Source organism: Echiichthys vipera, assembly GCF_963691815.1.
Source record: "Echiichthys vipera genome assembly, chromosome: 3".
In the NCBI taxonomy this organism is placed as follows: Eukaryota; Metazoa; Chordata; class Actinopteri; order Perciformes; family Trachinidae; genus Echiichthys; species Echiichthys vipera.
The window spans coordinates 8,130,517-8,156,925 of NC_139828.1; the positions used below are offsets into that span (position 1 = coordinate 8,130,517).

The window sequence follows — 26,409 nt, forward strand, 5'->3', positions numbered from 1 at the left end:
GTTTGGGGGCTCAGGGGGACAAACGTTCAGCGTGTGAGGCTCCGCAAAAAGACCCGAGGCAGGAATCGGCTCTGAGCGGAGGGTGATTGGACGATCCTCAGTCTGTGTTTTGGTCTCAAAGTGGGGAAATGAAAAACGGTCGCAGCTGAGTGAAGGAGGAGGAGATGGTGGAGGAGGAGGGGAGGGGGGGATGAAATGTACATTGTTTTTTTTGTACCTTGGCTTTAATTTATTAAATATATCTAAGACTGCAGCTCCTGGCTCTTCAGTGTGTGTGTGTGTATTTTTACAACATCTCTGAAACGACATGTAAGAAAAACATCTTTCATCTGCTTTTATTATTTTAATTTAGTCACATCCAGACGGTTTATTACGAGTCAGCTCTTGTTTAATAAATGCAAACTTCCATCAGGGCTGTAAAAGATTAGATTAAAGAAGAAGAATTACTTTATTTATCCTGCAACGGGGAAATTGAATTTTTTCACTCTTATTAATCATGTTACACACACAGGCCTGAAATACACACATGCACAAACAGGACCTCTACATGCAATTAAGGAGAGATGTTAGAGCGAGGGGGCTGCCAGTGACCGGCGCCCCGAGCAGTTGGGGGTTCAGTGTCTTGCTCAACAGCACCTCGGCAGTGCCCAGGAGATGAACTGGCACCTCTCCAGCCACCAGGCCACGCTCCATGCATGGTCTACACAGGGACTTGAACCAGCAACCCTACGGTTCCCAGCCAAGTCACCTATGGACTGAGCTACTACCGCCCAAACACATTAACTCCAACTGACCCTTACTCTCCAAACTCATAGAAACAGAAAATAAAACTGACCAAATGTTACATTGTCCTTTCCAAGACAATTTATTATTATTATTATAAAGATTATCAGTAGGTTATATATAAATAAATCATTATATTCCCCATTAAAAGTGTTTAAAAGCCCTTTAAACCTCCATGTTATCAGGAATAAACTTCTGGTCATTTGTTTTATTTAGTTCGCAGATTTAAATATTGTATCTTGACTCATTTTACAAGAAAATTACAAAAGATTCACAACACAGAAACTACTTTTGCTCCCTCAATTTACATCATAATGACACAATGATGATAACACCAGCATACATGAGATGTAATACTGACACAGAAAAAGTATTAATTTTCATCCTGATTTTATGAATTTCACCTTTTTCTTTTTAATCTCATTATCACTTAAATATATTTACAATATCGTCGTCTTTTAAGATTATTTTTGTTAAAAAGAATAGTTTCATTTTGATTTTAATGTCTGAAAGAGTTCAATAACAAGTGTCAAATCATATTTTGGTAGGTTTCTGTTGATATAAATGTAATTATTATCATTGTCATAATCTATCATCTCAGCTGTGCTTGTTTCTACTTTTCTGCTATATTAACTGCCATAACATGTAAGTCATATTCACATTACTATAGAAGAAGAAGAAGAATTCCTTTATTAATTATTATTATTATAGTTGTTGTTTGTGGTTGTTTGCATCTCTGGAAGTGTCTCTCTGTCTTTGTCTGTCTCTGTCCATCTGTCTTTTCTCTCCTTCTCTCTCCTTCCTGCTCATGGGGGATTGTTGGGTCCATGTTTATTATAAATAAGTCATAGAGTGTGGTCTTTACCTACTCTGTAAAGTGTCCTGAGATAACTTTTGTTATGATTTGGCACTATAAATAAACTAAAATTGAAGTGAATTAAACATTCCCACTCAAAATTGAATTGCAGCTGCGCATGCGCACACCGTTGAGCAGCTCACACGTGGGTGCAGAGCTGCAGAGGTGCACCCATCCTGTCAGGCTGCACACTTCACCCTCCAGACCTCCGCCAGTCCTCCGTCAGTCCTCTCCCCGGCAGCAGCACCAGTGTCCCCGGGACTCTCCTCGACTCTTCACCCGACACCACAAACACTCACCGGCCGAAGCTGCTGCTGCACGTGAGTCAAACTGAACTAAACTAAAGTGAAGTACGTTAGCTCTGTGCTGCTAACTGATTTAGCCGCTTAGCTTCTTCCACACAAGGAAGAAAACTTTATTCAAACAAACAAAGAGGAAACACCGCGGTTAGTTTCAGTGTGTGTGTGTGTGTGTGTGTGTGTGTGTGTGTGTGTGTGTGTGTGTGTGTGTGTGTGTGTGTGTGTGTGTGTGTGTGTGTGTGTGTGTGTGTGTGTGTGTGTGTGTGTGTGTGTGTGTGTGTGTGTGTGTGTGTGTGTGTGTAACAGAAAGCTCGTGCAGTGTGTGTGACCTGCAACATGCACATAATCAGTGAGTTCAGAGGCTGATTGTGTTTGAAGTTGACCTCAGACACTCACTCATTCACCCTGATGATGAATGAATGAAGCATCATCACATCAGCTGCTTAAAACTGTCTTCTTTGTTTGTGACAGACTTTTGTGAAAGGTCTGAATGAACAGGAAGTAACCTGGGACACATTTAGGATGTTTATGTTTACAGCTGTGAAATGTTCTTTATGTAAACTGACACTATGAGACGACATCATTTCAGAGCATTTCCTTGGTTTGATCAAAACAAGGCATCGACCGATATGGATTTTTTTTTATCTCATCATCCTCAGCTGATGAGCGAACGGATCTGGAGATAAAGGTCAGCCTCAGTGAGAAGGAATCAATAATGATCTATATTGACCTTTGACCTTTAATTAGTAAGATAACACCAGGCCCTGATTACAAACATGTTATCAGATGTGCCTTTCGTTTAGAGGGCGACAACGTTTTTGGGGCTTAAAAACGCAAAAAAGTGAAACCACCCTCCAGAGTGGAAATCTTAAAAAACGCTCCACTGTTGTGTTTCTGTCCAAAGGGTTAAAACCAGTCTGATCTGCTCACGCTGGCTCCCTCCGTGTACGCGTTTACGTAACATCCATACATCCATGCACAGTACAGGCAAACAGCAACAACAACAAACATGTCGGACTGTTTCCATCAGTCCACTCCCTCTCGTACCTTTCTGGCCTCTAACGTAGTTTGCAGCGATAGCTCGACCTCCTCGTCTGTCCACGCTAAATGTTTCTGTCTTACTGCGCTTCTTCGCCATGTTTCTGTTTTCATCTGTATGCGATGTTGCGAAGTAGAAGGAAGTTTCTACGCATGCGCGAGCTCTTGTTGGTGTTGGGCTTCACAGTACCACCTAGCCAGCTGGTGTGCATACTTCTTGATTTTCACACACTTTTGCGCCACCGTATGCACGCAGGTTTCCCCCCAAGGACGCTTGCCTAAACACAGAATAAAAAGTGTGAATGCAACGCCACTTCTGCGTTTCCTATCCAGATCGCCTCCGTCTAAACCGGGCCCGTGTCAGGGGTCTCAAAGTGGTCCAGGAAAGGGTCGCTGTGGCTGCAGGTTTTCATTCCAACCAAGCAAGAACACACCTGATCCAATAAATCAACTGTGTGAAGACAGCTACTGCGGCCCTTTACTGGAACACTTTGACAACCCTTGTCTATGTCATCGCCTACGATTCATCATCTTTGACACTGATTGATTTTATTAATGGAGATCTATTTCGCCGTCTCTCCCTCAGCCATGGCTGTGGTGAGGTTCTACAGTAATGAAGTTGTGAGCGGACGAGCCGTGCAGCGGGCGGCCAAGCTCTTCCCCCGGCTGTCGATCACCTCTGAGCTGTGCTACAATGTGGAACTGACAGGTGAGTCTGTACGGTGATGACGTTACTGATCATTGTGGATGCAGAGGATGTGAACAGCTGCATATAAATCCATGCATTCATCCATGTTGCTCTCTGTTGTTGTTTCCTCTCGCCACTGCAGGCTGCGAGAGTCTCAGCGCCGAGCAGAAGGAGGTTCTCCTCTGGTTGTTTCGCCCTCCTCTGCAGGCAGAGCCGCTGTCCGAGACACCAAACCTCACAGAGGGCAGCGAGGAGAAACTGGTGGAGATTGGACCCAGGTACTACTGCGCTCAACGCGGGCTGATAAATGATCTTTATTACACAGACTGTCTCTGCTTTAGTCCTTATGTTCTGCACAGTACATACACACACCTCACAATCGTCATGAGCGACATGGTCAGTGGTCATCGCATGACCTAAGAAAAGGGCTTCATTTCATTATGTATTGGGAAATGAGTTGTTTGTTGTTGTTGTTTTTGTGTGACTGTAAACACTGAAACAAACTGGCCATTATGTTAAAGGTGCACTAGTTACGTTTATAGAAGATCAACAAGAAAAGATTTGCATCCGAGACTCCAACATGTTATTTTGTATGTGAGTTTTTTCAATCTATCTGAAGCCTGTTAATGAACTATTACAGTATGAAAATGCTGGACACCCAACTGACGTAAATATCCCACAATGCAATGCTGCAGTTACAACAACGTTCATAACAGACAAGCGGACAGCGACAAAGGAAGCCCCCATATCAGAAATCTGTGGTGTTGTCTCCTGCGACCGTTTCTTACCTTCTCCAGTAATTTAAACATTATCTGGGGCCGCCCTTATAGCTGAGGTTAGTTGTGGTCGTGTGTCTCCGACCACCAAGAAACGCTCTCTGGAACTAATCTGGCTCAACGGACGTACGGTGGCGGGATGAAGCCTGACATCGAGCACGTGGCCGTATGTCTGTCTGTATGGAATCTAAGTTTGCGGGTGCAGGACTAAAGTAAATATGAAAAGGCCAGACTGCAGCTCCCAGGACTCTCGTGCCAGACGTTGATCCGTTTTCTGACACGGCCATCATCAGTCGGAGTTGACTCGTCAGGTCTTTTAATGTGCGTGTGACAGCGACTTGAGTGAACCGGTCCGTTCCTCTTCACGCGAGCTTCTGGGATAAGTTTTCTGCAAGAGCGACACAGTGCAGCTAACACATCATCTGTTGTTCTAACGAGTCCAGAGCTTTAATCTGTCGGAAAGACTCGTCAGCGAACATGATTTATATTATAACCATATGGTATCATTTATTATTTTTATATATGTGGTGTGATTTATTATACCATATGGTTAAAACACAAATATCATTTATTATACCAGATGGTTGTTTTAATTAGATATTTTTAATTAGTGACGTGAGGAACTCGACATTAAAGTGCAAAAGAAAGTCTCTTCACACAGTTTCTTTTATTCATGTTGTTGTTTTGCTCCTCAGGTTGAACTTCTCCACCGCCTGGTCCACTAACACCGTGTCCATCTGCCAGAGCGCCGGCCTCACTGACGTCACACGGGTCGAGCTCTCACGCAGGTTCCTAATCAAGGTTCGCACGCAGTGAAAAATCCTTTTCTCGAGCAGCGATCCAGGGTCAGCTCTCCCTTCATGTTTCTGTCTCTCTTCCCCTGCAGCCACAGAACGGAGAGAGCGTCAGCGATCTGAACGGAGACGTCAAGAAGCTGATTGAGTGTCTGTACGACGGCATGACCGAATGCATCTATCAACATCCCATCACCTCCTTCACCGTGGAAACCAAACCGCAACCGGTGTTTGAGGTGGACATCCTGGGGAAGGGCCGCGCAGCCTTGGAGGCCGCAAACGATGACCTCGGTGAGACTTAATTTCTTCATTAATGGAGTTTCTCTTGTTCAGCCTCTCTCCATCTTTTACTTGAGTCACTGAGGCTGTTATCGTACATGTTGTCCCGTAACCTCCCTCTCTTTTGTCTCTTCCCTTGTGCCTCATTTCAGCCTCGCAGCGTTCTGTGAGCACACTGTGTCTGCTGCTGGAGGTAATAATGTCACATGATGCATGACATTATTACTTAACTGGTTGGAGTCACAGGACAGCAGTGATGCCGCTGATTACCGTAACACGTGCATGCGTGCGTTAAGTAGTGTGTCCGTGTCCAACGTGACGGGAAGCGCAAATGAAACCCAAAAAGAAAGAGAGAGGCTCCTTCTGATTTAAGAAGTCAAACACTGAACATGTTCATCTGACTGGTTCAGATTTAATGTTCACAGCTGACCTTTCTCACAACAGAGACCATAAATTTAAATGAATTTGCATTTAAATGATAAAGTTGACTCTGAGGTCAACAGTGTAGCTATAAACTCAGAATGACAAAAAAAAAACACCCCCAGGCTTTCACACAAGGGCAGCGTTTCTTTTCTGCGATTAATTTGCACGTCAGTATATTTTTTTGCAAACTTGTTTTTCCCTTGATGACTTTCACACAGAACGTGAATATTACACAGAAACAGGGTCATTTTTCTGAGCGTTCGCACCACGAATAACGACATCAACCAATCACGTCGTGTTGTTTTACTTATGAGGATTATAAAACAGCAACACAGAGGCTCTGACGTCTGCACCCAGACCTCGTACAGACGTTTATCAGACCGCAAACTATTACTATTAGACTATCACAGACAGATCCACTCCATCCGTTCTTACCTTTCACAATAAAAGCCCTAGACAGGCACTTTTTAGCTGCCGGTTTACCAGAGTTACCTCAAATTCAGATCATTTCCTAAAAGGAAGCTCAATAAAAAAGCTTAGAGTACCCCGGTGTCAGCTTGTCCTGCTTCCTTTTCCTGATAGCGGTTGGAAAGCTCAGCGTGAGACACTTTTATTTAGTCTCCTGGCCGGAGTCGATACTTCTGGAGCTAACCTCCCTCACTCCACTCAGCAGCAGGAAAAACAACCAAACCTCCGCTGGGCTGGAGGGGCAAGTAGCTAACAGCTGAACGTGGCTAACACTGATTAGCTCTGGACAGTACGGTGAAGGCATTAAAACGTCTTTTTTAACCACTAATGCTGCTCAAAATAACAGCAAACCTCTGCAGCAGCATGAGAAGAGTCCCTACACATAAAACAAAGCACCAATGGGCTCCTTCCTTTTGGATTGACTTTGGTAATCAACTTTAATGGACTTTACTATGAGAGGAGCTGGTACAGGGGCCAGTTGGTAAGTCTTTAAAACACTATTTTAATAAACTCCGGGTTCACTAACTACGTTGTTGGTGCTTTGTTTTATGTGTAGGGACTCTTCTCATGCTGCTGCAGAGGTTTGGTGTTATTTTGAGCAGCATTAGTGGTTAAAAAAGACCTTTGAATGCCTTCACCGTGCTGCCCCGAGCTAATCAGTGTTAGCCACGTCCGGCTGTTAGCATCTCGCTGGGATTTCTCTGTTAATAGGTTATACACGGAGAAAAAAACTGTCTCGTTGGATTATTTGATGAATGTAAGTGGAGAAAAAGACCAGGGGATGATTTTTACACTTTAATGAGTATTTTGATTGACAATTATTTTCTTAATAAATCTTATTTAATCATTTTGTTTATAAAAAAGTTGAAAACTGCAGAGTGTAATTTCTTAAAGCACAGGGTGATGTCTTCAAACCGTCAAAGATGTTTAGTTTAGGACAACATAAGACAATGAAAAGCCTCCAATCCCCACAATGAGAGCTAAAAACGGTCTCGGCTCAAACCTTTCATGCACCAAAGCTACGTGTCACGGTTGCGTAGTGACTGCGGCAGGTTATTCCTCTCTTTATGTGGCAGGTTTCAAAGTGACACTGCCCACCACCACAGAACGTGGTGTGCGTGTTTATGTTCACGCTCCGCTGATTCACTTTCTGCCCGGCTTCATTAATATTCACAAGCTGCTCAAATTGATGAGAATAATTTCAGCACATACTTCGTCCGCTCTGTCGTGTTCAACCTGTGAATTGAGGAGATAATTAAAAAAGAAAGAAAAAACGGCTCCTATCTGGAGTTTCTTGACACCACGGCGGCTTGATTCCCCCTCAGGATTGACTTCACTTTAACCTCCCCAGCTGATTTAAACGAGGTGTTTTAATAGAAGGGACACAAACTCTCGGAGGTGACAAAACATCATCTCATAGCAGTTAATATTAAAGCTCGCATGTTGGAAAAAGGACATTTCCATGTCATTTTAATTATAAAGCAGGACGAGGTGCTTTATAATTAATGCATAGGTATCAAAACTCTCAGTCCACAGAGAAATGCACACGGCCTGTGTTCAGGAACGGTCTTTAAACGAGCCGTCAGGAATAAGTGTATTTCCCCAAAATCACCTTTTGTTTTACTACTTCACCTTTGTCTAACATGTAGGAAGCAAGCCAACAAGCGAACACTCGGTTCGCGGTTCGATCCCCCACTCTCCCGGTCTGCATATCGAAGTGTCCCTGGGCAAGACACTGAACCCCGAATTGCTCCCAGTGCTGCGCATGGGTGTGTGAATGTGGTGTGAATGGTTAGATTAGATGGTCTGTACATGTCCGTCAGTGGGAATGGATGAATGTGACAAGTTGGGAAAGCGCCTTGAGTTGTCAGAAGATTAGAAAGGCGCTTTATAGTACGAGTCCATTTACCATTTATCATTACTTCTGTACCGCTGTGATGTCACAACTCTACCACATAAAGGCAGATAGTGCAGCTGCAGTCGTTCCCTGGGTGCAACGTTGTATAAATCTAATGTGCTACGGGTTGAAGATGCGTGTGAAGCCTCCATGTTTCACCGAAAATACCCTTAATACCTTTAGTTTAAATGATTATTATTCAATCCCTTCAAAGTCTTCACGACATATATTTTAGAAGTCTGAAAAGTTTGAATGTAATCTGCAACTTGACCGGTTGACAGAGGAAAACAACAACAACAAGTAAAGCTGTAAACATGTTTACAAGAAAATAATTGGTAACGCTGTTTTCCATGGCAACATGTGTGAATAATTTATTTCCCTGTTTCTTTGCTTTATTATAGCTTGGGTGCTTTATTATTAATTAACTATAAGTATTATTATTTTTGAAAAGCTTTTCGTTTATTTATTTTCTTTCTTTTTGAGGTGGATTTAATCTCCATATATAAGCTTTTGCTTCAGCCTAAGCCTAAGCTGTAATATGTTTAAAATAGTTTTTTTTAATTATAGTTCTTTATGATGACTGAATAAAAACAAACTAAACATGTTCCTGTAGAAACCCAGTATATAAGTATGAACCAATTGAGCATGATAGAAGAATTAGAAGAATTAGAAGAATTGTCTTTATTGTCGTTGCACCAGGACACAAAATTTACAGTACAGTTCCTTAAAGTGCAGAAATAATTTAACATTGAAAGCATAAAAAAGAAAAGGCTAGACCTTTAAAAGACACATTTAAAACGACAAGTGCACACACACGCACACGTATGCATCACTTAAGCTGCTACGTTGTGCTTGTGCAACAGCCAGTATTCTCTGCCGGGTCATTTTGGACCCGTAACACCACAGATGTAACCTTTTTTTTTTTGAGACCTTTAGAATTTACAAAAATTGTGAAAATTGATTTTGCTGCATTTAAATAGATGCGTCTGAGGATTAGATGAAGCCTCACTCCAGGACAAAAAAGGAAAGTGCACTTTTTACACAGTTTAACTTGAAAACGGGTCAATTTTAACACAACAAAAGGGTTAAGGAGACAAAACAAAAAAACAGTAGATTGCAGAGACCTTCAAATTATAAAATCCAACTGTACGGACCGCTTATTTATACATTTTATTTTTTAGGTATTTTTTACATTGTATTTTTATTTTACTGTTTTGCTGTGTGTCTGTGTATAATGCTGCTGTTACACTGCAATTTCTAGTATTTCTATCCTCTTCTATGCAGAGGATATGTGTGGATTGTGTTAGGTTAAAATGTTTTTGTATAGTTGCACTGTCGTTATTTGCTGCTGTGTGTGCCCTGAATTGCCCCCCGGGGACAAATAAAGTTTTTTGAATTGAATTGAATACTTATACTCACTTACTTTGTGCTTTTGTGTGTGTTTGTTTGTTTGTTTGATTCATTTTTGCATCCTGGCCAGTGTTTAACGAGTGCAAATGGTTGATGTCCGCAGTGCAGTTTATGATAAATTCTCTCCCCATCTTTGGTGGTGGTTGCTTCTTGGTGTCAGAGTCTCACCACATGCTCTCGCTCCAGGTCTGGCCTTTGACTCCTGGGACCTTGACTTCTACACGTCGATGTTCCAGAGGATTGAAAGGAACCCGACCAGTGTGGAGTGTTTTGACCTTGCTCAGTCCAACAGGTGGGCTTTATCTTTGTGTTGTCACTCTGCAGTCTTTCTTCCTGTGTGTTTTCTTTTATTCCCCGATGCTTTCTTTTGTGCCCCTGCGTCCCAGCGAGCACAGTCGTCACTGGTTCTTCCGGGGGCGGATGGAGATCGACGGGCAGGAGCAGAAGGAGACTCTTTTCAGTCTAATAATGGACACCCAGCAGCACAGCAACCAGAACAACGTCATCAAGTTCTGCGACAACAGCAGGTAGGAGCGAAGTGTGTGTGTGTGTGTGTGTGTGTGTTTCCATTCACACTGACTCACTGAGAAATGTGTGTGTCCAGTGGTATCAAAGGGACGGAGCTGGAGTGTGTTTACCCGAAAGATCCATCCCGAGCCAGCCCGTATGAGACACGGCGCTCACTGAGACACGTCATCTTCACCGCAGAGACGCACAACTTCCCGACAGGTCAGGACACACAAAGCATTCTGTTTACTTACATAATGAAAAACAAAACATTACAAACAAGTACATTAAAATCTATGGTGAAAACGATTCAAAGCAATAAAACGGCTAAAAAGCTAAAAAGCAGGCACATTTAAAAACGAGTGAAAGGAGGCAGCAATGCAAAAAGCTCTGTCGCCCCAGAAGTGACTTTTCCCCTCGTGGTTGTTTTGCCAAATAATCATCATGAAACCCATCCGACCCGCAGGAGTGGCACCATTCAGTGGCGCCACCACAGGCACGGGAGGTCGCATCAGAGACGTCCAGAGCGCCGGACAGGGAGGACACGTCATCGCCGGCACCGCAGGCTACTGTTTCGGCAACCTGCACATACCAGGTCTGCAAAACACCACCTTCTTTTATTGTGAAATTTGAAATGGTTCTTAACGCAGTAATATGGTTGTGTGCATCGCCGCAGGTTACGTTCTCCCCTGGGAGTCCGAGGGAGAGGGCTGGGAGTATCCCTCCAGCTTTGCCCCTCCGCTGCAGGTGGCAGTGGAGGCCAGTGACGGAGCCTCAGACTACGGCAACAAGTTTGGAGAACCGGTCCTGTCAGGTAGAGAACACCCCTGAAGCATGCTTGGTTTTAGTTTGGCAGTTAAGTCGTTATTCATTTATCTCAGTTAATAAAGTACAGACATTCAGAAGAGCCTCTCTAGCACGGACGATGGGAATTAGCTGCAGCTTCTAAGAAAAATCGAGCGGGACCTCTCCTTGTTTTTTCTGGGTTTTTTTAACTGACGAAAAAGACTCGCAGTACAATAAAAACCACGTCCAACAGAAAGTAACAATTAAACTTCCTCAACGATTACCAGCTAATACTTTTCTTCTTCTATGGTTCAAACTTTGATCTCTTTAACAGACGTGTCAACGAACAGAACGCCTTCTTGTGGTCTAAATGTGTAACATTTCTTACATGTTCGAAATAAAGACAATCAATTATAAATATATAACAAGCTCACAGTGACGTCCTAAATTTGATTGTTTCGTCTGATTCAATTAATTATATTCAACTAACTCTCGTCATACAAGACAAAAAAAATCAGCGTGTCAGAATATTTCTCATTTTTGCTTAAAAAAGGACAAAAAGATTATATTTTGAGATGTGCTATATAAAATCATTACCAATAAATGATCAGAACAGAAAGTTGTATTATTATGTTTAACCAAATTGCTTTCATTGACTTAACAAGCGGAGCAGCTACACACTGCGATACAGAGGGCGGTGTTTTGAAAGTTGGTTTGTGACCCGTCAGTATAAACATGTATCGATATTCATCGTCATGTCAAATTTACAGATTGTGTCAAAGCATTAAGTCTGAATTCGTAGCCAAAATACTCTTTAAAAGCAAAAGTATGTTTGAACTATATAGTACAAAAGTATGTTTGTGGATCTTTTTTATGTACTGTGCTCGTTGCATCTTAGCCTATCTCACCCCGTGTGCTTAAACTACTTTTTGAAATATAAAAATATGAAATTATTTTCCGTATCAAAAATCATGTATCCTCAATTATACTCAGTATTGATTACAGTCATCATTATTTTTAATTACAGATCAGCTTTGAAGTCAGCAGTTTGACCTGTGTGTCATGTTCAAATCTGTTCTTTAGTCTGATTAGTTGCCAAAAACACAAATTATTTAGAGAATATAAAACCAAAAATAAATAAATGTTCCCATGTGTTTCAATCAATTTTCTGTCGACAGATGGATTGATAAATGAGTTGTTTCAGCATCTTTTAATAATTATTTAATAATAAGTTCTTGCCCCTCTAGGTTTTGCTCGTTCTTTCGGCATGCGTCTGTCTAATGGAGAGCGGCGAGAGTGGATTAAGCCAATCATGTTCAGCGGCGGCATCGGTTCTATTGAAGATGCACACGTGAAGAAAGAAGAGGCAGAGGCCGGTAATGTCTTAACTCAGTGTGTGTGTGTGGAATGTGTTTAATCAATGCACAGGCTATATTTACACTCATGGATCAGTGACTCACGGCGCTCCTCTGCTGTTCTTATCGATCAGGAATGGAAGTGGTGAAGATCGGAGGCCCCGTGTACAGAATCGGCGTGGGAGGGGGAGCGGCCTCTTCTGTGGAAGTACGGTCGCCTCAGTAAATCACACAGCGCTGACCTCATCCGCAGACGTTTTGGTGAACTTAAATACGTTTTTTGTCTTGCAGGTCCAGGGGGATAACTCCAGCGACAGGGATCTGGGTGCAGTGCAGAGGGGAGACGCTGAGATGGAGCAGAAGATGAACCGCGCTCTCAGGGCGTGTTTGGAAAGAAGCGGCGGGAACCCAATCTGCAGTATACACGATCAGGGGGCGGGAGGGAACGGTATGAAACATTTCACACTTTGTTTTTAGGATTTATGCACGGTAACTCATCGCCCTTTAATGAACATCGGGATGAAAATCATATATCTTGATACACAATTACGTTGTTTAAATTAATAATAACAAGTCAATTAACTCAGAAAATCTGATGTGAAATAATCCCATTTGAAGATTATGGTTTTGTTTTAACATCACACTGTTTGCGTGCATGCATGTACACACAGTTTACCTTTTTCTCTGTAGAATTTCACCTGAATCTGTTAATTTAATTTACACTAAACCTCTAAAATACTCTATTCTTTTCATTTGTCAAGTATTTAATTCACACAGGAGTATATTTAATAGGCTATCATGTGAAGACAACATGCTTTATCGTGATATTTATTGTTATCTCGGTATTAAATTATCTTTATTGGGTTTAATATTTTGGCCATATCACCCATGCCTAGATGTATATAAAGCTTAGATGATGAGACTAAAGCTAAACATGTTGAATCACTTCATCCTCAGGTAACGTGCTCAAGGAGCTCAGTGAGCCGGCGGGCGCCGTAATCTACTGCAGTAGATTCAAGGTAATCCCAGCTACAAACACAAACACACAGACACACAAACACATACTCTGCCATTTCTTATTGTTTTCTTCTTCACTCCGTCGTCGTCTTTAGAAAGGTGACCCCACTCTGAGTGTGCTGGAGCTGTGGGGAGCAGAGTATCAGGAGAGCAACGCTCTGCTGCTCCGTCCGTCGGACAGGGGCTTCCTGGAGCGGGTGTGTCAGAGGGAGAAGTGTCCTGTGGACTTTGTCGGAAACATCACTGGAGACGGCAAGGCATGTTTAACGCAAATCAATTGTACTAATCCCTCCGTTTAGTGATCAGTGGTTGTTGGAACAGCATCAAATAGCACAGTGAAATAGATTTAATTTGTCCCACAGATTGTGCTGGTGGATAATGAGACAGGCAGTGGTGACGGCGAGCGCTGTCCTGTCGACCTGCAGCTGGAGTGGGTTCTGGGGAAAATGCCGCAGAAGGAGTTTAGGATGGAGCGTCTTGCCCCGACCCATCAGCCTCTGGCTCTTCCTGCTGGGCTGAAAGTCCAAGATGCACTGGAAAGAGTTTTACGTTTGCCTGCTGTGGCTTCCAAACGCTACCTCACCAACAAGGTGTGTTTGTCCTCCCTGTCTTGTCTGTAGAAGTCCGTTAGTACACTTGGTGACTCTGTTTCTTCACTCCTTCTCCCAGGTGGACCGGTCTGTGACCGGGTTGGTTGCCCAGCAACAATGTGTCGGCCCTCTTCACACCCCATTGGCTGACGTGGCTGTTGTTGCTCTGTCACCGTTCAGCCTCGAGGGAGCAGCTACTGCCATCGGGGAGCAGCCGATCAAAGGCCTCGTCTGTCCTGCAGCCGGGGCTCGCATGGCTGTTGGAGAGGCTTTAACCAATTTGGTGTTTGCCAGAGTCACAGCTCTGAAGGTGAGCAGATGATGGAGAGTGTGAGAATAATCACAAGTAGAACAAAATTTGCATCATCGTCCTTTTCAACAGATTGAGTACTTTTGTACCTAAGGTGGACAGAATCCTCTCCAGGTTAGAATTGGTACAGATTGGAGGTAATGAACTAAATAAAGAGGACCAGTAGACAAACAGACACTTCATTAATCCCAGTGTCCCAATGTCACTTAAACCAATTGGGGTGTTGCATCAGTAGTTCACTCGCTACATCCACAGTAGATGAAGGGAGGATATAAACAATAAACACATGTAAACTCCCTCTGCAGGTAATATGGATGGACTGATGGCTAACAGTTCAATATCCTGGTTACACTTTCTTTAACGGTAATGTGCCTTGGGTTACATCACCTGTTGTTTGCAACCACCTCAACCCCACACCCTTTCTCCTTACCGTTCTTCTTAAGATCTCTGTCCAGCCAAGTCTCTGTGATGCGTGAGACCACAACACGAGACTGTGGACGTTTGTGTCACTGTTTCAGAAACGTTACACCCCGAGTGCAGATGATTTCCTTTAAAATAAATGTCCAGGATTTTGGTGAACCCCCCAGTCGTGTGTTTCAGGATGTGAAGTGTAGTGGAAACTGGATGTGGGCTGCCAAGCTGCCCGGAGAGGGAGCCACTCTGTGGGAGGCCTGCAAAGCCATGTGTGCGGTCATGGGTCAGCTGGGAGTGGCCATCGATGGGGGCAAGGACTCTCTGAGTATGGCCGCCAGAGTGGGGAAGGAGACGGTGAAAGCACCAGGTACTGTGTCTCTCTGTCTGTCTGTCTGTCTGTCTGTCTCTCTGTCTCTCTCTGTCTGTGTGTGTTTAACTTTGCTTTTCCTGTTTCAGGTGCTCTGGTAATTTCAGCTTATGCTGTTTGTCCTGACATCACCGCCACTGTGACACCCGACCTCGAGGATCCAGATGGCAAAGGTGTACACACACACACACACACACACACACACACACAAATCAGATTGCTCATATTCAGTTAACCTCATAGCAGGGGGACATCGTAGCAGGACAGCACGTGAACAGTCGAGGCCTCAGAGAGGTGGATTACCTCATCTAAAAAACTGTGAACCTGCAGATTAATCTGAGATGCAGCTCAGCACTGTGTCCAGTTCCTCCAGTCATCAGAAATAAAAAATAATTATGAATTAATTAAAATGAATTGTGAAAGTGTATAAGGGCTTGGAACATGAGTTTATGATTCCCACTCTCATCATAAATGTTATGTCTCATAAGTTGCAGCATCCCTCCTCTGAACGCTGCAGGTCTCTGGTTTGTGGTTGTAAAGTTTCATGAGACTGTGAGTTTCACAACGGCATGTTTCAAAAACTACACTACACTGAAATTGCTTCTATGAGGACTAAGATCGTCACGCATGAATACAATCAGGCTCATTGAATTAACAAGAGTCTCAGCTTTCCAGTCAGACACAATGTATACAACTCAACACTGTTTATGGACCCCAGTATGCACAAATATTCAAATACACACATTTTATAGAACAGGCTAAAATAACACATTTGTACTGCAGGAGAAAACTTGCATGTTGTCCTCCCAAACTCTCTGACCCCTTTGAAAATAACCATGTCAGTTTTTCCCTCGCCAAAATTTAGCCAAACTTATTTGCTGTTATTTCCCAACAAGTTAGCATGTCATGATTGGCACAAATGGATTCTTAAGGGTGTCTAGTTTCGAATGGTGATCATCTTCACTAAGGATTTAAGATTTAGTCCACTACATTAAAAAGAGTCATCAGGGCCAGTGGGCGTGCCGTTAAGAGGTTAAAAGCAAATGTCTGATATATCCTCATCTCACCCTGACTGTACACATCTTTCTCTCTCTGCCATCTATACAAAACTACTCACATTCCACACACACGCTCCTCGGTTACAGAGTCTCTGACCTTTTGTCCTCTGTCCGCAGGCGTGTTGTTGTGGGTTCCTCTCAGTCCAGGCCGCCATCGTCTGGGAGGCTCTGCCCTGGCCCAGTGCTACAGCCAGCTGGGAGACTGCTCTCCTGACCTGGAGCAGCCAGAACTATTGACCGCCTGCTTCAACACCACACAGGGACTTGTGCGCGGTCAGTTTGCACTCAAAGGCAAAGAGCTACTCGCCTCAGAGGAGGAAAAACTATAGCCCCCTTTTTCCTGTGTTTCAGTCAGTCAGCAAACGCTTCTTTAGCTTTATTTTCCTCATTGTAAGGCCACAGATTTGTACGGTTGTACACAGCCACCTAGTGGTCTTGCTGTGTATTTTCAGTTGATAAAAAGCAGCAGGACATGACTCTTATCTTTTCTGTCACATTTTAGTACCTAATGAACAAATGAAATGGCCCAGCAACCTTTTAAAGGTGTTATACTTCTATTCACGTCATCGGTTTGAATTAAAGATAAAAGTCAATTTTAAGTAAAGAAAACTGGAAAAAGGATAAAAAGAGACTGACTTCAGGATTTTTTTTCTCTTCTTGCAGATCGTCTGCTGTCTGCAGGACATGACATCAGTGATGGAGGCCTCATTTCCTGCTTGCTGGAGATGGCGTTCGCAGGAAACCGCGGGATTGATATTGAGTTGTCATCACAAGGAACTGGAGGTTAGTGAGCCGGTGCGTTTCACACATATACAGGATCCAGACTGCTTAGTTGTATTCATGAACTCATGCGGTGTTTTTCGCTGCCCAGTCATGGAGCTGCTGTTCAGTGAGGAGCTGGGTTTGGTTCTGGAGGTTTCGGAGCTCGACGTAGAAGCGGTTTGTCAGAGATACGGCGACGCAGGCGTGCAGTGCCATCGAGTCGGCAGAACCTGCGGCTTTGGACCAGAGGCTGCGGTGAGACATCAGCCTCAGTCTGTATCTCGTGCTTTCATCTCATCTGTAATGACCTGTTTTAATTCCCTGACCCTTTCAGGTCCGTGTTCGTGTGGATGGACAGGAGGTTCTGAGGAAGCCGCTGCCTGACCTCAGAGCGTTATGGGAGGACACCAGTTTCCAGCTGGAACGCCTCCAGGCCAACGAGATCTGTGTTAAACAGGAAGAGGAAGGGCTAGCCAAGAGGACGCAGCCATACTTCAAACTGACCTTTGACCCCTCTGAAATGTCCGACATGAGCCAGCTCAGTAAGAAACTAACAGAACCGGTACCATTTACAATGATTCAGTGTCTTCGATTGCAGATAATTGCTATTTCCTTTATCAAGTTATTCTTTGTTTACAACATTAATTGGGAAAAATATTACATATTTGCCAGATACAATTGGTCTGATCATCATTTAATAGGTGAAAGTATTCAGTGCAGTCATAATCATCTTTGAGCAGTTATATCCACTAACTATGTTTATTATTTTGTTTAAATCTCTCTGATGTGTGTGTTCTTCCAGGTGCAGGTCAGCCTCGTGTAGCTGTGGTCAGGGAAGAGGGCAGTAACGGAGACCGGGAGATGTCTGTGTCTCTGTACATGGCCGGCTTTGAGGTAACCATTTAGAGCGATGTTAGCCGAATATATGTTGACCTAAGCTGTGGTGCTGGTGTGCGTGACTCTTGTCCGTGTTTTTGTGTAGGTGTGGGATGTCAACATGCAGGACCTGTGCTCTGGCTCCATAACTCTGGATTCTTTCAAAGCAGTCGTGTTTGTTGGTGGATTCAGCTACGCAGACGTCCTGGGATCAGCTAAAGGCAAATAAACACCCATACGTACACACATGCACACGCGCACACACACTCACACACACTCACTCAGACCCCTTTTGACACGCAAATTATTTCCCTCCATAATAGGTTGGGCTGCTACTGTTGCGTATAATCCCAAGGCCAAAGCTGAGTTTGATCGCTTCCGGCAGCGAGAGGACACGCTGAGTCTGGGAGTGTGTAACGGCTGCCAGCTGCTCGCCCTGCTGGGCTGGGTGGGAGAGAGCGGGGATGGAGCAGGTAAGAGGAAAAAGCATAGAAAGACATCCGTATAGAACACTTGTTCCCAACCTTTTTGGTCTGAGGTACCCTCACATCCCTGTGAGATGAAGTCTCGTACCCCTTCATCGATTCCCAATAGCGGATGTTGCTAATATTTTCATACAATCGGACGGTCGTTATATCGGCTGGTTTGATCAGCAGTCATACTACTACTACACTAGGCTACTACCACTTGAAGTGGAGCTGGAGGCTTTATCCGCTACTTTTAGCTATTTCAACTATAAATAACTCAAATAACTTTAGGTACACATTTTAACTTTTATTTGAGACTTATAGCCGATTAACTGTGCGTCATTACTCTGACCCTTTTACCATTTATTCATTACGTTTAGCTCCATGTTTGAGCTTCTGTGCTCGAACGCTCTTTGGTTTTCACACACTCCTAAATGTAGTGTTACAGCTGACTAAAAGTCATTATGTGGATATATTCTTTTAATTAAATCATAATCTACTCATCAATCTTCCCACATACTGTATTCCCTGGCAGCTGCAGAAGAACCTCCTGGGGAACAAGTACCCCTGGTTGGGAATCACTGGTATAGACGATGCAACAGCAATATACTGTATGAAGAAATTAATGTAATTATCACCAGTGTCTGCACTAACACATTACATTAACTCTTTTACATTTGGTAGTAAGTCATAATCTCATACCTGTCACTTTTAAAATTAAGTAACTAAATTACTGTTACTGAAAGGCTCGTAATTTTGTTTTTATCTCGCCATCCGCCGTGCATCCGGCCTTGTGCATGTATCTGTTCATGGTTGGTCTCACGTGCTACCAGACCCACCATCAGACTGTTTCTTGTGCACGTTGCTGTGTGCTTAAAAGTGCCTCATATGAAAGTTAGATTTCTAAAAAGTAGTTTACAGTATTTTGTCTCACAGAGGAGACTTTTTGTAGAGTTTGAGGTTATTGGGATTTAAAATGCTTTCATATTTCCAATTTCATCCCCAGAGACTGAAGTGGTGCTGACCCATAATAAGTCCGGCAGGTTTGAGTCTCGGTTCGTCAACGTTGGGATTCAGGAGTCCCCGTCCATCTGGCTCAGAGGCATGGAGGGCTCAGCTCTGGGAGTCTGGGTTGCACATGGAGAAGGTACAGTACTGTGGAGTCGATCATGTGGTGGTCCTCAACTTGTCCCAAATGTTGGCAGAACTGGTGCTTGTAGCCTTCTTTCTCAGTTGTGATAATAACATGAAGCTCTGACGGACCCAGCTCAGGACCAGAATGCACCACTGAATCTTAGGGGCCGTCCACACTAACGCGTATTTTTTAAACCGTGTGTTTCTCTGCACGGTTTGGCCTTTCATCCACACGTAACCACAGTTGTGGGCTCCGGAGTTAGTTGTAACCGGAGTCCAGGGAGAACTTTTTCCAAAAGTCTGGTTTCAGCCGTCATGTGTGGACAGGAAAACCGAGGAAAACCGCAATTTCTTGTCAACTTTGTTTGACGTCATACTGTGCGATGGTAAACAGTAAGTTTTATCCACGCAGACTTATGGAGCACTCCAGATGTAACCAGCTGACGGAGGCGGATTTTGCGGTTTCATGTGGATGGAGATATTTTTGTATCACACCGGTGGTGTGGACGGGAATTTATTCCATAAAAGTTCAGTTTCATAATACCTGCGTTCCTGTGGACCAGGCCTTAGTCGAGCACAAAAAGGTTACTCTGTAAAACTTTTTTATGCTGACTCAGAAGTCACAGGTCAGTATGTTCTGTAATAAACAGCTGTGTTCAATATTGATTTTCCCCTCAAACTCTTTCCTTCATAGGTCTGATGCAATTCCGTAGCTCCCTGGCCCAGGACCAGATTATTTCTGGTGGGCTCGCCCCCGTCCGTTACCTTGACGACCAGGGTCATCCCACTGAAGAGTACCCTCTGAACCCTAATGGCTCCCCGCAGGGCATAGCAGGGCTCTGCTCCAGGGACGGGCGACACCTGGCCATGATGCCCCACCCGGAGCGCTGCACCCTGGGCTGGCAGTGGCCATGGGCCCCGAGGGACTTCAGACCGTCTCTCACGCCTTCACCCTGGCTGCGTATGTTCAAGAACGCGGCCGCCTGGTGCAGCACCACAGAGTGATACCAGAAGTATTATTTTCTTTTTTGGGTTGTGGGTCAACAGCCGGTTTACATTTCTAAGCTTTTTACTTACTGTGGTACTTGTACTTTGCATTATTACCGATGCCTGCTGTAATTCTTTATACGACTATTGTGGATTCTTGTTTACTTTGTTTCATTTCTCTACGTTTCTTTCTGGTAATTGTCTATTTTACAAAACTGTTGGGTGCCAATCAGGCCTGCTGACACTATCAGTGTTGCTCTGCTGAAACTTTACAAATGAAATTTGATAATAAATACATAATAATAACAGCAAAAGCATGTGTAGTGTCATGATAAAAAAAAACACACATAAGTCAATAAATATAGTTTATTTTATACAAAAATGAATTCATACAATATCAAGTATTTACATAGATGCCAATATAAACACTGACATGAGAGCCTGTCTCGAGCTTGGAACAATGTTAGGAGTAAAAAATGACAGTGGATAGTTTCTGTTTCTGGGTAAAGAATATAGATGTTAATTACAATATAAAGGATGTAATTACAGTTTAAACTGAAGATTGAATCTATTTAATATGAATCAAATAGCTCCCAACTAAACACGTCAGTCAGGCCTGAGGAACTTAAGGAATAAGCACTTGTAACCACAGCTGAGGCAGCACACTGCGTGCCATCGTATTTGGATATCGCTCCAGCATAGGCTCTGTAAACGCTTGACGAACAGGCCTGGAGTCCACAGACGCCGTCAAACATTATTTCTGCACGCTGTGCTGTTGTCAATATTCTTGCATCCACTAATCCAACTATCTACAGCGAGACGTGAGAAATCCAATGAAAGTCCATGTCAAACAGCTTGTACTGACACTAGCAGCATCTGTCTACAGTGAATTCCCCATTACTCCTTGTGAGGTCGTAGCGTTTGCCGAGCCGCCTCTGCTCTCTGGCACCATTTGCTGGTTGATGTTGATAACGCAGATAAGGAGCAGGATGACCACCACCAGGTCATCGAGGACGCCCAGCAGTCCACACAGGGAGGGGTCTGTTTCCAGGGGGTTTGCTGATGAGGAGACAGGGTCCAGAGGAGGGTAGGAGATGGACACCACAGTCCCCACACAGCACAGGGCCACCCTGAAGAAAAACAACCACACCAGTCCTCCCATGGTGCCCAGGCCACGGGCCAGTAACTGCAGGAGAAGGGGTGCGTCACATAGGTAGTCTGTTACCTGGAGGGGTCAGTGTGCAGAAGAAGCAGCCAGGTTAGAGAGGAAAATGTGTGATATGGTTCTAGATATGAACATTTAAACATGATGTGTGGTTGAACATGATCACCTAATTATGCTTGATACAGCAGATATATATATAGACCATTTCACATGCAAACATAAACATCCATACTTCCTGTTACGGTGTGAATGATATCAGGCTGTTGCCTAGCAATGGAAATCCATTGAAAAGACAGGGATGGGAATCAAGAACTGGGGCCTCATAACAGAAGTTCCCTAAATCTGAAATCCTATCTCATCTCAGTTTAGGATGGCATTGAGGATTTTTGGTATTACAGAAACATGTTTACTAACGGCATCTTAGGAATTTAGTCATGACAGAACCGTCCTAACTGAAGAATACCCTGAGTTAAGCACAGAAGTGCAGCACAGAGTAAAAAGGAGAGGGATTTATGAAGGGTAAAAAATAGGTAGTTTCCCCAAAAAGTTTCTCTTGTCCGGTACAGAAAAGTGTGACAGCTGTTGTCATGGATACAGGCAGTCTTGTGTACATTGACATCACAGATTCAGGCATTGACATGACGAGTCATTGAATCGAGTTTACAGATAGTTAGGATTATTTAAACTGATGTGTTTTACCTAACACCTTCATCTGATCTGATCCATGTGGGAAATCAGTTGTGTGAACTTTCATAGGAAAGGCGACGAGGTGTGTCAGTGGGAGGTGTGTAACCCAGACACCTCCATTGTCTGGCATTGGTGGTTTGTATAGGACAATAACTCCTTATGGTTTCATGTTACAAACCCAGAATAAAAGGGAATAGTTGAGGAGTTCTCATGTTTCCCATAATGATGTAATCTGATGATTCATTCAAGGCTGTAAGAGAAAGTTGCACCACCTGATACAGAGGCAGGTAAAGCCTGGAGAAGAGGGAAAACAGCCATGGAAAGACTTTAAGAATGGTTTCTAACAAGGTTAGATGGAGTACTGGTACTGACCCTTCGCGGGGCTCCAGAATAACGTTTGTTGTAGTCTGTGATTTCCCCGAGAACTTCCTTTGACTGACGGTCCGATCGACTCTCGTTAAATAGGTGACACAGCACGCTGACCTGAAAACAAGAAACATTTTTATTCCATGTCATCGTTAGCTGACTGGTTGGACTGTGGTCTCTCATCGCTTCACGCACGCTGTACCTTCTGTCTGCAGAGAGGGCAGCTGATTGCATCCAACCAGGAACCATGTCTCCAATAGGCGATCAGACAGGGAGCTGCAGAGTCAAGCACACAAAGCAACACTTTTTCATCTAAAAGTCAACATTTTTTACCATAATGCATCATTCTAGCATCATTCTTTCACCACTGTTAATGTTAAAAGACAGAGGTGTTTGGGTAATGAAGGGTTGAAAAGGCCGGGGTATGTTAAGGGAAAGATGCTGGAATATCAATAAACCTGAAAATGAGCATAGTATGGGACATTTAAGGTCTCTGCACATCTTTAAACAGCTAATAGAATGTGTTTGTTATATCCGTACACCCTTGATAAGACTTATTTGAGTAAAGCTGTCAGGTTAGAGGCGCCGTTGAAAAACCATGGCAACAGTTAATTATCCAAAGCAGTGCAGACAGGCCTGGAGAAACTGATGCTACACTGATCCGCTGATGAATGAACAAAGATACAAACATTATGTAACAGGTGAGCGAGTGTGAGAGCGAATGAACAATGAATGAATCCAGTCTCAGATGACGGAGGGAACAAACGCATGAATGAAAGAACAGAACTCGTCTCTGCTCTGATGCTGTGTGTGTTTTGAGTGGATCTCGTACCACAGAACAAATGGCCACAGTTCGTCTGGACCGGGAAGCTTGCCGTCTGCAGGCAGACCGGACAATGCCGGTCTCGACCTGTGGACGGACACGAATGTGCAGATTCCTGGAGAGATGAAAAGAGCACAGAAACAAGAATTAAGAGGCGAGGGGGGAGGGGGGGGGGGACAAATCAGAAAAAAGAAAGGACAACATGAATAAGAGTTGAGAAATCTAAAAAAAACATATTCCTTATGTAGTATTCCTCATAAAGTGTTGTTCAGTGATTTTGATTAGGTCGAGGTTTACTGTATAATTAGTCACGTAAACAGTGAGATCATCATCATTTGTGTGGCAGCAGCTCTCTCCACCAGACTGTGACCCTAATAAAAACAGTCATAATCATAACACAGGAGTGCCTTGAGTCATATTATTTACTGCTCGTGTGCTTGTCCTGTTGTCACTGTTTGTTGACAATCTCAGACATTAAAAAAAGTATCAAAACAACAATTCAAGACTGAAGAACCTACAAAACATCAGCTTCACATGCGTGCGTACCGTAGCAGTCTCACCTTGTGGCTCAACGTGGACGCTGACTGCTCAGGTGTGCACAGCAGAGGTCTGGATGACCCGGGGTGACCGTGACCCACTTGACCTTCAGGGGGGAGATGGTCCGGTCTGCAACGTGACGCGGCACGTCGACAATTATAAACACACCTTAAATACCGCGTATCTTCTCGTGAGGAGATACTGACACAATTCTAACAATGTGGTGAGATAAGGTCGATTCACACTCAGCTCTTTTTCTATTTGTGGACAACAGATGCTGATGCTCTGACTGCGGCAGTTTGGCAGATTAGATGCTACGTTGCATTGACAGGGAGTTTTTAACCAAATGCTTTTAAGGCTGCGTTTCTTTTGTATAAATCAGAATCATCAAAAATGTTAAGTATGTAATGAACCGCACTGTGATTCAATCCTCACTATCATCAGACAACTTTACAATCTGGCTTTTATTGTCAGGTTACATTGACCGAGATTACAGTAAACAGTTTACAGAGATCAACAGATTGTAAATCGCTTCACTTCCCATGATCAAACGTGTTATTTTAGATTTGCTCTGTCTAAAACATGTTTAACGTCATGTTTTTGTGGAGCTCTTCAACAGAAAGTTAAAAAAACTATTGAACATGTCATTACACTTACACTGTCATTACAATTTCCCTCATCCGTAAACTAACCTAAAATATCTTAGGAGTGCAAGTGCAGTCTCACAATGAACACAAACCCTTAAATACATGTATGATGAGACTCACCTGGACTGAGAGCTGTGGTAAGGGTGCATAGTTGAGCTAGGAACAGCAGCTGACAGGTAGTCACTGTCTCCTAGAAGGAAGTGAAGTGCTGCCGGACAGCATCACTGTGCAAAATAAATTGGAGTTGCTGTTAATAATCAACTACACCCTCCAATATCAGCTGGTGTCTGAGTCTTTCTGCTTTAAGGGAGCAGTAATGCAGTCAAGTCAATGAAGCTGTGGTTTGTACACAGTTGTGCTACTTTAAAAACATTACAACAGACTGTGATCAACTTTTACTGTTAACGTATTAGAATAGTTACATGTTAAAAACCCTTCCTCCTTCAGTCTGGTCAGAGCCAAACTATTTGGGGTCACGTGACTTTCCACCACCTCAAAGCAACGCTTTGTTTAAGTAGGTTAGATCTGACTTTGACAATCATTTACCCAAAGTTTACTCTACCAACAGCCCTACAACTCAAAATTCCCCTCTTACCATAAAAGATTGGTTGTGAAATGCATGTGAATGTCCTTGACATTAACACCGATCTACAGTAAGGGTCGTGGAGAGGCTCCTCAGTCGTAAACCACACAACAAAGAGGAGGACTCTCATATCCACTGTGATATTAAACTAGATTTCTTTATTCAGAAATCTTTCAACTATTCTCATACTGTAGCAGTTTGTTAATATTTAAGGTGCAGTTTTGTGAAAAGTGAGATTTCCACATCTTTTATTATTGTTAAGCAGGTCAAGGTGCTTTATAAACACAGAGAAATGCACACAGCCTGTATTCAGAAACTCTTCTTTGCATAGTTGTGACGTCACGATGTGCAGGAGGTAGAAAGTGCTGCTACAGCGTCGTTTAGTCCTTCCCCGGCTGCAACAGAGTGCTGCAGGGGTGATGTGTTTTTGAAGGCCGACCCAGGGATTCTTCCATTGGGTTTTGGATTAATGCAGAAAAAATAAGCTCTGTGGTTTCAGGAAGATAATCTTCACAGATGAACAACATTATTATGATTTTTGAAGTGCAGGTGCAATCACCAGAAGTAGAAACATTAGACTGTCAACAAACTACAAACTGAATCTGCTTGTACGTCGTGATGACGTTTGTAGTCACTTGTTAACAACCGCCGTTTTAAAGACACGTGCAAGCTTCAGATTTTACAAGCGGGGTTTCTGCTGACGTGTTTTGCGACGTAGAACAAACCTTTAAATGTCTTCTGGAGGTTAATCAAAAACACATTAAAAAAAACTCATTCACTTCGAGACGAGGGAACCAGAAGTGCAAAAATGTTGACATGGCTTTTTCAGGAGAGGGGCTTAAAGAGGCAACGAGCATTTCATCCAGAGGGTCACATCTATTTAATTGTTTGATTTATTTTATGTTAACTTTATTTTTATTTGATTTATGTTTTTATGGTCATTGTTTCTCTGATCCTTTCCCATCTTTGTATCGAAACTGTTACACAATAATTTCCCTCGGGATAAATAAAGCTTCTTGAATCTTGAATACAGGTTTATTCAGACAGACAGTACGAGAGAAAGAATGTGTTTTTTTTTAACATTTTAGCATGTAAACATGTTCTAGTAGAAAACCAAAATACAAGTATGAACCTGAAAATGAGCGTAATGTTTGAGTGCAGCAATAAAACGGTAAATAAAACTACTAAAATACGAGTGTTTTGAGTCTCTCTCACTGTATCTGAGTGAGTGAAGATGTGATAATATTCACGTTATTCAAA

The 26,409-nt window shown here is 43.2% G+C and overlaps 2 protein-coding genes across 2 annotated transcripts; one reads left to right on the plus strand and one right to left on the minus strand.

The window, feature by feature from the left end:
* Positions 1–1,827: 1,827 nt before the first annotated feature.
* pfas (phosphoribosylformylglycinamidine synthase) lies at positions 1,828–20,569 on the plus strand. The gene is made up of 28 exons (XM_083939143.1): positions 1,828–1,959; positions 3,563–3,685; positions 3,807–3,942; positions 5,136–5,241; positions 5,327–5,525; positions 9,898–10,003; positions 10,098–10,238; positions 10,316–10,440; positions 10,685–10,813; positions 10,895–11,032; positions 12,252–12,380; positions 12,494–12,567; positions 12,651–12,807; positions 13,317–13,378; positions 13,472–13,633; positions 13,739–13,966; positions 14,046–14,276; positions 14,877–15,057; positions 15,147–15,230; positions 16,233–16,388; positions 16,779–16,898; positions 16,987–17,132; positions 17,212–17,419; positions 17,680–17,771; positions 17,860–17,974; positions 18,077–18,226; positions 19,227–19,367; positions 20,049–20,569. The coding sequence occupies exons 2-28, from the start codon at positions 3,565–3,567 to the stop codon at positions 20,357–20,359; spliced, it is 3,948 nt and encodes a 1,315-aa protein (XP_083795269.1). The 5' UTR covers positions 1,828–1,959; positions 3,563–3,564; the 3' UTR covers positions 20,360–20,569.
* A 652-nt stretch (positions 20,570–21,221) lies between these two features.
* Positions 21,222–24,715, minus strand: LOC310966877 (E3 ubiquitin-protein ligase RNF170; the record flags this gene model as incomplete). Its single annotated transcript, XM_083940807.1, has 6 exons — positions 21,222–21,566; positions 22,566–22,676; positions 22,762–22,835; positions 23,392–23,497; positions 23,943–24,048; positions 24,687–24,715. The coding sequence occupies 6 exons, from the start codon at positions 24,713–24,715 to the stop codon at positions 21,222–21,224; spliced, it is 771 nt and encodes a 256-aa protein (XP_083796933.1).
* Between the last annotated feature and the right edge of the window lie 1,694 nt (positions 24,716–26,409).